This window comes from Macaca nemestrina, chromosome 19, assembly GCF_043159975.1.
Source record: "Macaca nemestrina isolate mMacNem1 chromosome 19, mMacNem.hap1, whole genome shotgun sequence".
In the NCBI taxonomy this organism is placed as follows: Eukaryota; Metazoa; Chordata; class Mammalia; order Primates; family Cercopithecidae; genus Macaca; species Macaca nemestrina.
This window is the reverse complement of record NC_092143.1, coordinates 368,653-386,286: the sequence shown is the minus strand read 5'-3', so window position 1 is coordinate 386,286 and position 17,634 is coordinate 368,653. Positions and strand designations below refer to the sequence as shown.

Here is a 17,634-nt window from a genome sequence, read left to right as displayed (position 1 = left end):
GTCTGGGTCTGAGCCGGGGGCGCGCCGGGGGAGTGGGCTGGGTCTGGGGCGGGGGCACGTCCGGAGCTTGGGGAGTCTGGGGTGGGGGCGGGGTGGGGTGTCTGGCCCGGGGACGCGCCCGGGGAGGCGTGGTCTGGGTCTGGGCACCGGGAGAGCCCGGTGCGTGCTCTGGGTCTGCGCCGGGGAGCGCGCCTGGTGCCTGGATGTTCGGTACCGAGCGGGCGGGGGACGCCCGGCTCCGAGCCGGCGGCAAGTCTCCTCCTGGCCGGTAACAAGCCTCCTTTGCAGCCTGGAAGGCGCCTTGGCCACGGCCATCCCACGGTCCGGGGCCCCAGAGCCCCTCCACGGCCCCGAATCCGAGCAGCCCCTGGCCCTCAATTCGCCCTGGAAAGGCCGCCCTCCCCTCCAATGTGTGGCGCGCCCCGATCGCCTCTCGCTCGTGGAACAAAAGAGCAGCTCCCGCGGAGCGGGTCCAGAGTCTGCACGGACTGTCCGATGGCCCTCGGCCCTCTGAGCGCCGCGGCTGCCGGGCTTTGTGTCCGCGCGGGGGGCGGGAAGGACGGCCGGGGTCCCCAGTGCGCGTCCCGCGGAGCGGCGCGCGGCGCCCGAACTCGAAAGTTGTCGCCGGCGCCTGTCGCCTCCACGCCGCCCCAGTCCCCCTCCGCGGGGCGCCCCATTCATTAGCCGGGAGACTGGGCGCAGGGTCGCCGGGGCGGGCGGGGGGCTCACCTTGCTCTTGACTTCCACCGCGCTGCAGTCGTAGAATCGCAAGGTCTGAGACTTGTGAAAACTCCGGTTCATGGTTTCGGCCCCGGTCAGCCTCGCCGTCGCCCTCGCTCCTCAGGGGCCGCAGAAAGACTCCCGGGGGCGGCGCCCCCAGGCCCCGGCCCCAGCCCCGGCCCGGCCCGCGCTCGCTTGGCCGCCGGGCTGCTACCGGTGCTGCGGGCCCGAGCTGGGCTGGCCGCGCGCCTCAGGGACTCCAGGGGCCGCGCGCGGGAGGAGCGCGGGGGACGCCGGCGCGCGCCGCCCCACCTCCCCGCGCCCGCGCCCGCGCCCCGCCCCCGAGCCCCGGAGGACCCGCCCATATCCCCGCCCCGCGCTTCGGAGGACCGGCCGCGCCACGCCACGCCCCCACGCTGCAGCTCCGCGGCGGATCGCCAGTGGGTGCGCGCTATCTTCTCCACAATCCCAGAGCCTGGGGGAGGGAGCGTCGCAGCCAGCCAGGGCGTCTCGTTTTGATGGCCTCCACGGAGCAACCTAGGATAGGGGCTGATTTTTGCCGTTGTTTTGGGTGATAGTCAAGAGAAGGATGCTAAGAGAACCGCTAGAGACCTGATCCCAAAAGGCATCACCTGTCACTACTAATTGTCAAGTTGTTGATGGCCTGGGAGAAGGGTTTTATCAAATAGGCTTAGAGCAGCCTGGCCAATACTGTGAAACCCCATCTCTACTAAAAATACAAAATTAGCCGGGTGTGGTGGTGGGTGCCTGTAATCCCAGCTACTGGGGAGGCTGAGACAGGAGAATCGCTTGAACTCGGGAGGCGGAGGCTGCAGTGAGCCGAGATCGCGTCACTGCACTCCAGCCTGGGAGAGAGAGCGATACTCCGTCTCAAAAAATAAAAATAAAGGCTTAGAGGGCTTTATCAGATAGCCTATCTCTAGGGAGAGGGTCAGAAGCAACTGTAGACCTGCCTGATACGAAAGGAGACTTTTTCTAAGGCAGCTGGAAAAAGAGAACCTGTTAAGACAAAGAATCAATTACTAGCAGCATCAATGAATACTTACCAATCAAGAGGCCTCTGAAACAGGGGCTTGCTGACACCAAAGAAACAGTCCTTGCCCTTGAGGAATTTGTGATGAAGTTCAGAAGACAAGACAGTTTTTAAAAAATCATTGTAAAGTATACTATGAATTGTTGTAATTTATAAGCTATATAATTATAAATCTCACCGTACATTCATTGCAAAAGAAACCTGCAGAATGCAAAGTGAAAAAACCTGTAAAAATTACCTGTAGTCATGCTACTCAGCAATCAACTGTATTAACCTTTGGTGTATTTTATTTTCACTTAGTTTTCTGCACATATATTTGTATATTTTACAGAATTGTAACTATGCTGTTTATCTAGTTTTACAACTTGCTCCTTTCGCCTTATGCTATATAATGAACTTTGTTTCCCTCTAAAAACAGGATCTTGCTATGTCACCCATGCTGGAGTGTGCAATGCCACAACCACAGCTCACTGCAGCCCCAAACTCCTTGGCTCAAGCAACCCTTCCACCTCAGCCTCTTGCGTAGCCGGGACCACAGGTTTGTGCCACCACACAGACTAATTCTATTTTTATTTTTGTTTTTGTAAAGACGGGGGTCTCTATGTTGTCCAGGCTTGTCTCAAACTCCTGGCCTCTAGCAATTCTCCCCCCTCTGCCTCCCAGATGTGAGTCACTACACTTGGCCAGAACAGTTTTATCAAATGTTCTTAGGGAAGATGTTTTCTAAAAGGTGCTTATATGAATATAGGCATAATTTATAATCATTTCATTATTGTTGGGTATTTAAGATGTTTCCAATGTTTGGCTTTTATATCATACTGTGTTTTTAAAATTTGCTTATATTTGATGTTTTAAATTGACTTCTAAAATTAGAACTACTAGGCCACAAAGTACACACCTCTAAAGCCTTTAATACAAATTACTTCCGTAGAAATCTGATTTTCCTTTAGTTTTGCTAAGTTTTACCCTGTTGCATGCTGGGACTTAGTGCCAGTGAGAACCATTACAAAGGCACTGAGTTATAATTACTGCCCTTTAGAGAAATGCTAGGCTGACCAGAGGACTGGATATGTAAACAGAGTTCCAAAACAAGGCACGTGTGCAGCAAATAAGCAAGCAAAGAAAAAATGCCAAGAGACACACACTTGGCAAGCAGACTGTGGACAGAGGTGCTGACATTCTTTCAAGGGAAATTTCCTAAACTGAATGCAAATCTTTGGACTTGGGAAAAGTCACAGGCTCAGTGCTGACTGCAAGTTGCCCACTGTAGTGGGCAACTTTGTTTTGTGTTTAGAAGAGGCTCAGTAATATCCTGAGGGAGAAACTCCAACTGACACATTTTAAGAAATGGAGGGACAAAGGACTGTGTGGAGAAATGAACAGCATTATAGGGAATGAAGGTGGGGGTGGGGTCCACCCAGCAAGCTCGGGGCTTTGGAGTGGGAAGACACCTTTTAAAGGAAAGGCTGGAAGGCTACAGAATTTCAAGCAGCCCTAGACTTGGCTTCTGGACCGGGTTGATGACAGTGAGATCATTTCGTCAATGCCTCTGGCTCAGAGTGTGGTGTAAGGCCCAAAATCTGCAACACCTGGCACTTGTCAGCAACACCCCACCCCAGACCCACTGAATCAGAATCTGCGCTTAAACAAGATCCCCAGGTGATTCATGTCCACACTGAAGTGTGAGAGGTGCTGCTTCTTTATCTTAATCATCTGTTGCTCCACAGTTCTTGATTGGCACGATCTTCAGGCAAAAGCAGGAGAAAAGGGTGGGAAAGCTTGCGGTTGCATGTGGAGCCTGAGTTTCCAGCTGAGACTTGAACTGGATTCGCTAGGGCTTTGAGCTCTTAGTTGAGTCGGGTATAGAAAAAAAAAAAAAATTATCTGAGCCTTCAGCTGGAAAGGCTTTTACACAACAGCAAGATTGGAAAAAACAAAAGCCCTCTCCTGCCAGACACAGTGGCTCACACCTGTAAACCCAACACATTGGGAGGCTGAGGCTGGAGGATTGCTTGAGGCCAGGAGTTTGAGACTAGCCTAGGCAACTGGTGAAACCCTGTCTCTCCAAAAAATAAAAAAATTAGCTGGCCAAGGTGGGAGAATCGCTTGAGCCCAGGAGGTTGAGGCTGCAGTGGGCTATGATTGTGCTACTGCACTCCAGCCTGGGTGACAGAGAGAGTCCTCATCTACACAAAAAGAAGGAAGGGAGGGAGGAAAAGGAAAAGAAGAAAGAGAGAGAAAGAAAACAAAAGGAGAGAGAGAGAGAAAGAGAAAAGACTCCACAGATCCTGGCCTGATAGCCTGCCTTTTCACACAACCAGGGGGTCATGGGAGCCTCTAAGGAGCTGACTGTTTTCGGACAGAAAATGAGAGAGAAAATAGGAATGGGTAGGGGGTTAAATCTTCCTCAAATCACGGCTTCTAAGAACCCATCTAATAACTGAGCCATCAGGAGCAAAAAGGAAGTATGTTGTGGACCCAGTAAAATGTACTCCTTGACCGGGTGCAGTGGCTCACGCCTGTAATCCTAGCACTTTGGAAGGCCGAGAGGGGCAGATTGTTTGAGCCCAGGAGTTGGAGACTGGGGAGGCCGAGGTGGGAGGATTACTTGAGACTGGAAGGTCGAGTGTGTGGTGAACTGTGATTATGCTGCTGCACCCCAGGGCATAGCAGAGCGAGACCCTGTTGAAGAAAAAAATGAGGGCAGGCTCTTTTATGATTGAACATTTGTTACTGATACATATGTCCTAAGAAAACATTCTCTAAGATAATTCTGTTGGGTAATAGGAAAGCATCACTGTAACATTTGAACCAGCAGGCTGTTGCATTTGCAATGCATTCTAATATATTTTCGGATGAGGCAGGAGAAGAACTGATATTTGATTGAAATAAGGAAATGGCAGAGTAGTTATGCCTCATCATCACCTGATTCTCATCTAAAGGCATCCCTTCTTTTTACCCTTTACTCTTCCCCTGCTCAAAGAGGCCTCTTCTGCCTTTTTTTCTCTTTCATTTTTTGAGATGGAGTTTCATTCTTATTGCCCAGGCTGGGGTGCAATGGTGCGATCTTGGCCCACTGCAACCTCCGCCTTCCGAGTTCAAGCGATTCTCCTGCCTCAGCCTCCCAAATAGCTAGGACTATAGGCATGCACCACCATGCCCGGCTAATTTTGTATTTTTAGTAGAGACAGGGTTTCACCATGTTGTCCAGGCTGATCTCAAACCCCTGACCTCAGGTGATCCACTCACCTCGGCCTCCCAAAGTGCTGGGATTACAGGTGTGAGCCACCGTGCCTGGTCTCTTCTGCCTCTTTGATGAAGTAATATCTTGACTCTCAATGGAAGCTTCATGCCTAAACTGACTTTCCAGTAGCTCTTTCAGCAGATGGCACTGTGAGGCAGAACAGAATGAATTCCCTGCATTCCAGAGCCATATGGATGTCATTGCTCGCATCTGCCCACATCCTACAAAGTGACCCTGGTTGTGCCCCCTAGATTGGTACAAAGGGCTCCCTCCTCAACCAGCTTGCAGTGTGACCTGCATGTCCATCCCAAAGTGGAAGACAAAAGGCAGGAAACCTTACCCAGCTATCTCTGACTTTGCATTAAAACTCTGGGACACTTTTTCAAAATACAAATAAAAGCACCTAGAACGTGAAGCACAGTCTTTGTTCCAACTATTACACTAAGCATGGATTAGAGTCTCAGGATCTGTTTTAAAAAGAGTCAATCCATAAAGCTTTTCACTGACTTGGTGAATATATCAGAATGTGATTTTATGGCAGAAAAGCGTGGTCAGTTTTCAGCCACACAGCATCCATTCATCAGCATGATTCATCTCCTGGTGCACACTCCCAAAGCATTTCAGAGGTTTGAAGTAGTTGCAGGCCCTGCTGGATTTCCTACGAGAAGAAACTGCATGCTTTTCCTCTTGTTTATTTCAACATGGTTTCTTGGTGGCCCAGTTTATGTTCATCTCCAAGATAATGTCTCCGATTCATCAAATTCTGCCATGGTGCTGGCCTGTGCTGGGCCCTGGCAATACAAACATTAAGGAAGTACTCATGTCTTCTAGCCTTGGGGTCCTAGCCAAAGCAAGAATCCCGAAGCCAGGCGTGAAGAGTTCATTCACTCTAAAAGGATATGCATCAACTCCTTATTCTTAGATCTGTGGGGAAATTGTCCCAGAATCTGCTGCTTGATCACTCAAGTTGTAAAACCAACAGCATCACACAGAAGGCAGTGAACAAGCAACTTCCTGGAGCCATCCTTAGCCCCAAAGGAAGACAAGGTTTGGATTCAGACAGTACCCAGCTTGATATGTAGTCTCCTCTGTCCTCAAAATGTGCCAAATGTAATTGTTCTAGAGCATCCCACAGAAACCCCAAATAATGCTACCCGGCCCAAGGACAAACTGGGAAACCCTCTGGGCTCCCTCAGATGACCTTGATCCAGTCTCTCAGTCTTCTGGTTCATGTACCAGTCTCTGCACCTCTGCATGCCCTTCTGATATCTTCTGGTTGTTGATTTGGATCTCCCAACTTTACTGCCAAGAGTAACTGCCTGGACTTTCACTCCCTGCTAAACACTAACATCCCTGTGGCCTCCAGGGGTGACAAAGTCCTAGAATTCCAGGTCCTCTTCTTCCCTTTCTGCCTACACATATCCACAGATTCTCAGACATGGTCTCAAGCACTCTTTGGGTCACTGGTCACCGAGACTCGATGTGTGCAATGCAGACGGAGCTCATCGCTTCTGACCTTGCTCCTGTCTCCCCAAGCTTCTCGGGAAGCGTCTGTCTCCACCTTCATAAACATCATCGCGCAGTCACCTCCACCAGGAAAGGTCGTTCCGGACGGTCTTCCTGCTGGACTGCCTGTCTCCAGTCCCACCTCAGGCAGCCCAGGGGTCACCCAGTCCCTTGGGTGGACCCTCTCTTCCAGGGATGTGTCAGGGCTGCTGGTCCCCTGTGGTCTGTGAAGCCCTGCACTTGCCTGTTGCTGTCTGCAGCCTGGCCCCAATCCTTCCAGTGACCCGTGAGCCTTTCTGTGTGTGGTCGTCTCAAGGGCCCGTCTTTGAGCAGGCAGCTACTTTGGCTGGACCTCTGGTCCCCTTTTCTGCCCAGCTAACTCCTCCTCCTCTGGCAGGCCTGGGGCTTCCATCCAAGGACTGCTCCTCTCTGTGTGCCTCTACCATTGCATTCTCACACTGCGGAGGGGGACTTGGCTTACTTTTTGTCTTCTCTACCGGATGGCAACTTGAGGACAGAGGTTTAGCATTTAATCTCTGTATCCCTGATTTTTCTTTTTAAGGGATATTCATCCAGGTTTCTTACTTTTGTATTTCTCAGAATCTTTATAGACATCCCTCTTTGTTTCCATAGAATAAACCCCTATAAGTGGCATTAGTGGATCACAAAGAAGGCACATTGATTTCTGAAAGTACCACTGAATTGCCTTCAAAAACATTGTTCTAAGCTGTACTCCCACTAGCAGGAATGGGGGAACCCAGGCACCCCTCCTTGATGTGACTGATAGCCCCACTTGGGGTGGGGTGGGGGTGGGGATGGAGATAGGGGCGTGTCTATGGGCGTGGCCTCGCCGTGGATGTGGCCTTTCTGTGGGCGTGGTCTGTCTTCTGTGGGTGTGGCCTCCCTGTGGGCATGGTCTAACCTCTGCCCCAGGTATTGGTTGTGTCCTGCTGTCCTGCTCAGAAAAGTGTGGAGAAACTTGCTGGCTGACTACTCACTCAGCTGTTAAAACCCTGTCTCCTCCTTCGGCCCTCATCCTGTGAAGTGGCAGCACTGTCTCTCACAGTGAGGTCACCGAGCTGTCTCAGGAGAGTGATGCTCTGAGGGAAGAACATGAGTGGGAGCTGAAGGGAGAGGCATGGGGGTCGCCAGGCAGCAAGAGCACCAGCTGTGCCCTGGACAGGAGGGCTCTGTGAGTGTGTTTGATGACTGGGTGATGTTTGCCCCGCATACCTTCACGTATGTGAGGTTGTTGGAAGGGTAGGGTCACTGTCTGGGGTAACCAGATCTGAAGGGTCTTTTGAAGGAGGTTATGTGAGTGCAGAGCAGGGGGGTGGAGGGTGGGGCGTGGGCATCGGACCTGGCCCCCTTTGAAATTAGTGAGACATGAGTAGGAAAGCAGGAACTTGCTCTGGCTGGCTGGCGCCTCGTGTGAGATAGGGTCGGCAGATGTGGGTAGTGGGGACCTCTGTGGATGAAGGGCCTTTACCTGTAGGAGGTATTCACAAAGTCTATCGAAGGCTTCTCTATGCCACTCACTGTGAGGTGCAGGATGGGGATTGATCTGGGTCCAGCTCTCCTGGGCCTGTCTCAAGACCTTGAGGGAGGCAGTGTTCAGAGACACCTGCAAATAGAACTTTCCTGATTAGAGTGGTATGTTGGATACTATGCTTTTCCCCTGATATGTGGGTGACAAGCCACCCAGGTGTCAAGGCAAGAGATCGAGGGCACGAGCTGTTCCAGTCTAATAAAATATATAAAATAAGAATAGTTATAATAGATATAGATAATAGACATGATTATATATGAATATCATTAATCATTACTTTGTAGCAATTACTCTTTATTCCAATAGTATAATAATCCTCGCTCTACAATTATAACCTAGGAAAAACCAGGCCATACAGAGACGGGAGCTGAGGGGACATAGTAAGAAGTGACCAGAAGACAAGAATGCGAGCCTTCTGTAATGCCTGGGCAGGGCCACCAGAGGGCGCCTTGGTCTAGCAGTAATGCCAGCGTCTGGGAAGATGCCCGTTGCCAAGCGGACTGTGGTCTAGCGGTAGCGTCAATGTCAAGGAAAAACACCCGCTACTTAGCAGACCGGGAAAGGGAGTCTCCCTTTCCCTGGAGGAGTTCAGAGAGGACTCCACTCCTTCACCTCTTGTGGAGGTCAGGCCCACCCGCAGTTATCCGGAGGCCTAACCGTCTCCCTGTGATGCTGTGCTTCAGCGGCCACACTCCTAGTCCGCTTTCATGTTCCATCCTGTACACCTGGCTCTGCCTTTTAGATAGCAGTAGCAAATTAGTGAAAGTACTAAAAGTCTGTGATATGCAGAAATAATAGTGTAAGCTGTCTCCCTCTCTCTCCTTTCTCTCTGCCTCGGCTGCCAGGCAGGGAAGGGCCCTCTGTCCAGTGGACACGTGACCCATGTGACCTTACCTATCATTGGAGATGGCTCTCACTCCTTATCCTGCCCCTTTGTCTGGTATCCAATAAATATCAGTGCAGGCTGGCATTCGGGGCCACTGCCAGTCTCCGTGTCTTGATGGTAGTGGTCCCCCAGGCCCAACTGTCTTTTCTTTTATCTCTTTGTCTTGTGTCTTTATTTCTACAATCTCTCGTCTCCGCACACAAGGAGAAAAACCCACTGACTCAGTGGGACTGGACCCTACACTGATACCCATTTTTCCCCTTTTTAGAAATGGAATATCTCCATCTTCCTCAATTTTAGCAAGGTCCATTTCACAGCCTCCCTTACAGCTAGGTGTTACCACCCAAGCAAGCTCTGGCCAATGAACCTAAGTGGAAATGATGATCTACCCGTTACCCACCACCCCACCTTGCCACTGCCTGTTGGCCTAGGATTGGCAAGCAGTGGATCCTTGGCCCTGGGCAGGAAGCTATGGGTTAGGGATGGCAGAGTGGTCCTGTCAGCCATGGAGCATTCTTTCAGCCTGGACAGTGAGTGTGTTTGGAGCTTTCAGCTGCTTCATTTTAGTTGTTCTGTATCCAAAACTAGTAACTGAAGCCACGTGTGTTCTCAAGTTCCCCATGGGTATGCCTCTGGAAAGAAAAGATTTACAGAGAACAGACTGGAGGTTGTAGAACCTTCAATGTTCAGGGCAGCAAAGGCTGTAATGACTCAAGTTCTATATAGCACAGGTGTTCAGTGGTAATTAGGTGGGATTTGTATTAAGACTGCATTTATGCAGCAAGCACATTGCAGTTGCTTAGATTGTGTTTATTTGGGTTTATGTGCCTGAGGGGAGTGGGACTGGGGTGAGGGAATTGTGACATAGCCCTTTTCCACTAGAATAGAAAAGGAGGGGAGTTAGAGTCGTAACTTCTTCCGTTTCTCCAAGAGTTTTAAGGTTACAAAGTGCTCTCATATGCATAAATTCATCTGACACATACACACAAATCCCTTGAAGTATATGGGGTATTAGTGCATTCATTTAGAGCTGAGGGCTCATAGGTGGAAGATGTTAATAAGCTTCCCAGGTCCGATGGTTCAGCAGAGCATTTTCCATTGCTAGGGCCCTTAGGGATCCCCAGGATTTATCCCAGAGTGCCCATAATGGGCAGGGAAAAATGGGGGACAGTTTCCAAAAAAAATACCTGATTGTCCACCACAATCACCCTAACTGTGGGTTAGGGTTAGGGTTAAGGGTTAAGGGTTAAGGGTTAAGGTTAGGGTTAAGGGTTAAGGGTTAGGGTTAGGGTTTGGGTTAGGGTTAGGGTTCGGGTTTAGGGTTAGGGTTCGGGTCAGGGTTAGGGTTTGGGTTTGCAGCTTCACAAAGAATACCTCCCTGTGTTTGACCAAAAGCAGGAACAGTCCTCCAGGTGATCCCCACATAACCCCCAAATTAGGAAATACATGGTTTCCATGTGAAAGTCCAGTCTGCAGACCAATTTCACTTCATTGCTAGCTGGGAGAAAATGTCTGTTTCCATGTTGGCCCAATTTCTTTTTCGGGAACTGTTCATGGGACTCAGTTTTCTGTTTTTTGTTTTTGGTTTTGTTTTTGTTTTTTAAGATGGAGACTTGCTCTGTCATCCAGGCTGGAGTGCAGTGGTGCCATCTTGGCTCATTGCAACCTCTGCCTCCCGTGTTCCAAGAGATTCTCCTGCCTCAGCTTCCGGAGTAGCTGTAATTACAGGCACCTACCACCACGCCCGGCTAATTTTTTGTATTTTTAGTAGAGATGGGATTTCATCATGTTGGCCAGGCTGGTCTTTAACTCCTGACCTCAGGTGATCCACTCGCCTCAGCATCCCAGAGTGCTGGGATTACAGGTGTGAACCACCGCATCCAGGAGACTCTCAGTTTTCACAGCCTTGACAGATGTAAAGAGCGAGATGACTCCAAGCTGGGTCTGCCCAGTGTTTCCTCCTAAACAGGTGCAGAGCCTGCGTTCCTGGTATGAACACCTTGGCCTGATGCTGCGCTGTCCTCACTGCGGCCCACCTGGAGGAGCACCTAACCATCCTACCACCACTGGTGATCTCACTTGGTAATGGCAAATATTCATTTACAATCACAAATTTCATCCTGTCAAGCTCTGGATTTAAGTTTGCTGATGATTTCCTCTGGCCTTAGAACCATGGCCTCCAGACCCTGAGTTCTCCTGCCTGCTGTCCTCTCCCATCCAGTCTGCTACAGCTGCCTGCAGTCCTACTCACGGGGACATGGGCTCCCAGGTGTCTTGGGGATTTTATGTGGGTACCCTCAACCCATTCACTCACTGCCCACCCTAGTTTTTTAAGGCTTTGTTTAGATAAGTCCTTCAAGTCACAGCAGTCATGATATCTAAAAGTAGAAAAGTTAATAATGTGAATTTCTAAAGACAAATCATTATTTATTATATCATCTGTGAGATGACCCTCAATTGTTTTTTTTTTTTTTTTTTGGAGATGGAGTCTCCCTGTGTTACCCAGGCTGGAGTGCAGTGGCATGATCTTGGCTCACCACAACCTCCACCTCCCGGGTTCAAATGATTCTCATGCCTCAGTCTCCTTAGTAGCTGGGACTATACGCACCCACCACCACGGCTGGCTAATTTTTGCATCTATAGTGGAGACGGGGTTTCATCATGTTGGCAAGGCTTGTCTTGAACTCCTGACCTCCAGTGATCTGCCTGCCTTGGCCTCCTAAAGTGCTGGGATTACAGACATGAGCCACCATGCCCAGCCACCCTCAATTTATAAATCAAGAAAATACTAGTTCCCTGGAACCAAAGTTCATATTTGAAATAATTAGGAAAGAAAAATAAAATTTCGGTGCTGAAGGAAAGGCAAATTGCAGTTGATTGTTGAAACTGCAGAAGAAGACTGGGCGCAGTGGCTCACTCCTGTAATCCCAGCACTTTGGGAGGCTGAGGCAGGCAGATCACCTGAGGTCAGGAGTTCGAGACCAGCCTGGACAAGATGGTGAAATCCTGTCTCTACTAATAATACAAAAATTAGCCTGGTCTGGTGGCACGCCCCTGTAGTCCCAGCTACTTGGGAGGCTGAGGCAGGAGAATCGCTTGAACCCGGGAGGTGGAGGTTGTATTGAGCCGAGATTGTGCCACTGCACTCCAGCCTGGGTGACAGAGTGAGACTCTTTCAAAAAAAAAAAAAAAAAAAAAAGAAATTTCAGAAGAATTTACTGGACAGACTATTACCTTGCTATATTCTCTAGCCCTGTGTTAGCAGTTGCAAGGTATTTTAGGTTTAAACATTTTTTTTTTTGAGACAGAGTCTCACTCTGTCGTCCAGGCTGGAGTGCAGTGGCGCGATTTCCACTCACTGCAAGCTCTGCCGCCTCCTTGGTTCATGCCATTCTCCTGCCTTAGCCTCCCAAGAAGCTGGAACTACAGGCGTCCACCACCACGTCCGGCTAATTTTTTTGTATTTTTAGTAGAGACGGGGTTTCACTGTGTTTGCCAGGATGGTCTCGATCTCCTGACCTCATGATCTGCCCACCTCGGCCTCCCAAAGTGCTGGGATTACAGGCGTGAGCCACCGCGCCCAGCCTTAACACTTATATTTTATATAGTCATTCGGTATAGTTAACTATCAAAAAGTCCTATCCACATCATGACAACCTATATGAAATTTGGAAACCTCTTCATCAATATAATGGAAAATTGGTAAAGTAAGTGTAGATATTTAAGCAGATGAATTATTAATATTTAAGTATTGACATGGAATGTAATTATGTCATAGTTCTGGCATGGGACTTGGGGGGCTTCCTCTGTTGCCTCTTGCTGGATGGCAAATTCTTGGCCTGTGGAGACCGAAGGATAAACTGACACCTTCATTGGAAACCCTAGTCCAGAATGAAAGTCCTCATTTCAGGATATACCATTTCCTCCCATGCATTTTCTTTTTCTTTTCTTTTTTTTTTTTTGAGACGAGTCTTGCTCTGTCACCAAGGCTGGAGTGAAGTGGCCTGATATCGGCTCACTGCAACCTCCGTTGCCCGGGTTCAAGCAATTCTCCTGCCTAAGCCTCCTGAGTAGCTGGGATTACAGGTGTGTGCCACCACACTGGCTAATTTTTGTATATATATATATTTTGTTTTTGGAGGCAGAATTTTGCTTTTGTTGCCAAGGCTAGAGTGTGATGGTGCGATCTCGGCTCACTGCAACCTCTGCTTCCCAGGTTCAAGCGATTCTCCTGCCTAGGCCTCCCGAGTAGCTGAGATTACAGGCGTGCGCCACCAAGCCCAGCCAATTTTGTATTTTTAGTAGAGATGGGGTTAGTCCATGTTGGTCAGGCTACTCTCGAACTCCCAACCTCAAGTGATCTGCCTGCCTCAGCCACCCAAAGTGCTGGGATTACAGGTGTGAGCCACAGAGCCTGGCGCTAATTTTTGTATTTTTACTAGAGAAAAGGTTTCGCCATGTTGGCCAGGCTGGTCTCCAACTCCTGACCTCAAGTAATCCTTCTGCCTTAGCCACCCAAAGTGCTGGGATTACAGGTATGAGCCATCATACCTGGCCCTTTTTATTTTTATTTCTTTTTTGAGACAGGGTCTTGCACTGTTGCTCAGGCTGGAGTGTAGTGGTGCGATCTCAGCTTACTGCAACCTCCACATTCTGGGCTCAAGCAATCCTCCCACCTCAGCCTCCCTAGTACCTGGGACTGCAGCTGTGTGCCACCATGTCCAGCTAATTTTTGTATTAGTAGAGATGGGGTTTTGCTATGTCGTCCTGGCTGGTCTTGAATTCCTGGACTCAAGTGATCTACCTGCTTCAGCCTCCCAAAGTGGTGTGATTACAGGTATGAGCTACCTTGCCCGGCCTATTTTTAACTTTTTGATGAAATACCAAACTCTGTTACAAATAGGCTTCACCCTTTTATATTCCGCATACAGTATTTAATGGTTGTGATTTTTCTCCGACCTTGCCAACCCTTGTTATTTTACATTTGTTGGATTATAGCCTTTCTAGTGTGTGTGAAGGAGTATCCGGTTGTGGTTTCAAGTTTGGATGGTCATAATGATAATGATATTGATCATGTTTTCATGTGCTTGTTTGCCATTTGCATGTCTTTTTGGCAGAGTGTGTGTTCAACTCTTTGTCCATTTGTAATTTGGTTGTTCTTGTTGTTGAGTTATACAAATTTTATATATATTGTAGTTAACAGACCGTTGTTGGATATATAATGCGCAAATATTTTCTTCTTTTCTGTGGGTTGTCTTTTCTCTTTCTCTCTCTCTCTTTTTTTTTTTAGGAGACTAAGTCTTGCTCTGTTTCCCAGGCTGGAGTGCAGTAGTGTGCTCTTGGCTCATCACAACCTCTGCCTCCTGGGTTCATGCGAGTAGCTGCGATTACAGGCATGGGACACCATGCCTGGCTAATTTTTTGTATTTTTGGTGGAGATGGGGTTTCTCCATGTTGGTCATACTGGTCTCAAACTCATGATCTCAGATGATTCGCCTGCCTCTGCCTCCCAAAGTGCTGGGATTACAGGATTGAGCCACCATGCCTGGCCTTTATTTATTTATTTATTTATTTATTTAATTTTTGAGACAGGGTCTTGTGCTGTTGCCCAGGTTGGAGTAGTGGTGCCATCTCGGCTTACTGCAACCTCCACATTCTGGGCTCAAGTAGTCCTCCCATCTCAGCCTCCCTAGTAGCTGGGACTACAGGTGTGTGGCACCATGCCTGGCTAATTTTTGTATTTTTAGTAGAGACGTGGTTTTGCTATGTCGTCCTGGCTGTTCTTGAACTCCTGGACTCAAGTGATCCGCCTGCCTCGGCCTCCCAAAGTGCTGGATGGGATTATAGGCCTGAGCCACCATGGCAGGTCTTTTTTGTTTGTTTGTTTGTTTGTTTGTTTTGAGACAAGGTCTTGTGCTGTCAGCCAGGCTGGAGTGCAGTGGTACGACCTTGGCTTACTGCAACCTCCATATTCTGGGCTCAAGCCATCCTCCTGCCTCAGCCTCCTTAGTAGTTGGGACTACAGGTGTGTGGCACCATGCTCGGCTAATTTTTGTATTTTTAGTAGAGACAGGGTTTTGCTATGTTGTTCTTGCTGGTCTTGAGCTCCTGGACTCAAGTGATCCACCTGCCTCTGCCTCCCAAAGTGCTAGGATTACAGGCATGAGCCACTGTGCCCGTCGTGTTTTTAACTTTTTGAGGAAATACCAAACTATGTTACAAATAGTCTGCACTGTTTATTTTCCACTTACAGTATTTAAGGGATGTGATTTCTCTCTGACCTTGCCAACACTTGTTATTTTACGTTTGTTGGATTATAGCCTTTCTAGTGTGTATGAAGGAGTATTTGATTGTGGTTTCAGTTTGGATGGCCATAATGATAATGATATTGATCACCTTCTCATGTGCTTATTTTCCATTTGCATGTTTTTTGGCAGTGTGTGTTCAAATCTTTCTCCATTTGTAATTTGGTTGTTTTTGTTGTTGAGTTATACAAATTCTTTGTATATTGTAGTTAACAGACTGTTGTTATATAATGTGCAAGCGAATATTTTCTTCCTTTCTGTGGGTTGTCTTTTCACTTTCTTTTTTTTTTTTTTTTTTTTTTGAGATGGAGTCTTGCTCTGTTGCCCAGGCTGGAGTGCAGTGGCAGGATCTTGGCTCACCGCAACCTCTGCCTCCTGGATTCAAGCGATTCTCGTGCCTCAGCCTCCCTAGTAGCTGGGATTACAGGCATGGGCCACCACGCCCAGCTAATTTTTTGTATTTTTAGTAGAGACCGGATTTCTCCATGTTGGTCAGACTGTGTTGAACTCCTGATGGCAGGTGATACGCCTGCCTCTACCTCCCAAAGTGCTGGGATTACAGGTGTGAGCCACCACGCCTGGCCAGTTTTTATTTATGTATTTATTTATTTTTGAGGCTGTGTCTTGCACTCTTGCCCAAGGCTGGAGTGCGGTGCTGCCATCTCTGCTTGCTGCACCCTTCACATTCTGTGCTCAAGTAGTCCTCCTTCCTCATCCTCCCTAGTAGCTGGGACTACAGGTGTGTGACACCGTGCCCTACTAATTTTTGTAGTTTTAGTAGATATGGGCTTTTGCTATGTCCTTCTGGCTGGTCTTGAACTCCTGGACTCAATTGATCCACCTGCCTCGGCCTCCCAAAGTGCTGGGGTGCTGGGATTACAGGCGTGAGCTACCATGCCTGGTCTCTTTTTTTTTTTTTTTTTTTTTTTTTAGACATGGTCTTGCACTGTCACCTAGGATGGAGTATTGGAGTATAGTGGTGCAGTCTCGGCTTACTGCAACCTCCACATTCTGGGCTCAAGTGGTCCTCCTGCCTCACCCTCCCTAGTAGCTGGGACTACAGGTGTGTGGCACCATGCCTGGCTAATTTTTGTATTTTTAGTAGAGATAGGGTTTTGCTATGTCCTTCTGACTGGTCTTGAACTCCTGTACTCAAGTGATCTGCCTGCTTCAGCCTCCCAAAGTGCTAGGATTACAGGCATGAGCCACCATGCCCATCGTGTTTTTAACTTTGTGAGGAAATATCCAACTATGTTACAAATAGGCTGCACCATTTTATATTCCACATACAGTATTTAATGGTTGTGATTTCTCTCCAACCTTGCCAACACTTGTTACTTTACATTTGTTGGATTGTAGCCTTTCTAGTGTGTGTGAAAGAGTATTTGGTTGTGGTTTCAGTTTGGATGGCCATAATGATAATGATATTGATCATCTTTTCATGTGCTTGTTTTTCATTTGCATGTCTTTTTGGCGAAGTGTGTGTTCAGCTCTTTCTCCATTTGTAATTTGGTTATTCTTGTGGTTGAGTTATACAAATTTTTTATATATTGTAGTCAACAGACTTGTTGGATATATAATGCGCAGATATTTTCTTGTTTTCTGTGGGTTGTCTTTTCACTTTCTCTTTTTTTTTTGGAGACCGAGTCCTGCTCTGTTCCCCAGGCTGGACTGCAGTGGTGCACTCTTGGCTCACCACAGCCTCTGCCTCCTGGGTTCAAGTGATTCTTCTGCCTCAGCCTCCTGAGTAGCTGGGATTACAGGCATGTGTCACTACGCCCAGCTAATTTTGTATTTTTAGTCGAGATGGGGTTTGTTTCTCTTAGTCAGGCTGGTCTTGAACTCCCATCCTCAGTTAATCCTTCTGCCTCAGCCTCCAGAAGAGCTGGAATTACAGGCGTGAGCCACCGCTCCCGGCCCTAATTTTTGTATTTTTAGTAGAGACAAGGTTTTGCCATGTTGGCCAGGCTGGTCTCCAACTCCTGACCTCAAGTGTTCCGTCTGCCTCAGTCTCTCAAATTGCTGGGATTATAGGTGTGAGCCATCATACCCATTTTTTTTTTAAAGACAGGGTCTTGCACTGTTGCCCAGGTTGAAGTGTAGTGGTGCGATCTCAGCTTACTACAACCTCTATGTTCTGGGCTCAAGCAGTCCTCCCGCCTCAGTCTCCCTAGTAGCTGGGACTGCAGCTGTGTGCAACCATTCCTGGCTAATTTGTGTGTTATTAGTAGAGATGGGGTTTTGCTCTGTCATCCTGGCTGGTCTTGAACTCCTGGACTCAAGTGATCCTCCTGCCTCTGCCTCCCAAAGTGCTGGGATTGCAGGCATGAACCACAGTGCACAGCCAACTTACTTGATAGTGTCTTCTGA

The 17,634-nt window shown here is 48.4% G+C and overlaps 1 protein-coding gene, 1 long non-coding RNA gene and 1 pseudogene across 2 annotated transcripts in view; 2 read left to right on the top strand and 1 right to left on the bottom strand.

Annotated features, from left to right (window-relative positions):
• The window catches only part of LOC105489258 (par-6 family cell polarity regulator gamma), a 90,008-nt gene extending 88,995 nt beyond the window's left edge, over positions 1-1,013 (bottom strand). Inside the window, exon 1 of the mRNA XM_011753967.2 lies at positions 730-1,013. Within this exon, the coding sequence (XP_011752269.1) occupies positions 730-801 (72 nt within the window). The 5' untranslated portion in view covers positions 802-1,013. The remainder of the gene's footprint in view (positions 1-729) is intronic.
• A 6,374-nt stretch (positions 1,014-7,387) lies between these two features.
• Positions 7,388-9,112, top strand: LOC112427965 (uncharacterized). Its single transcript, XR_003019752.2, has 2 exons — positions 7,388-7,716; positions 8,413-9,112. It is a non-coding gene; the product is annotated as an uncharacterized lncRNA (long non-coding RNA).
• A 1,743-nt stretch (positions 9,113-10,855) lies between these two features.
• The window catches only part of LOC139360112 (zinc finger protein 669-like), a 41,733-nt pseudogene continuing 34,954 nt past the window's right edge, over positions 10,856-17,634 (top strand).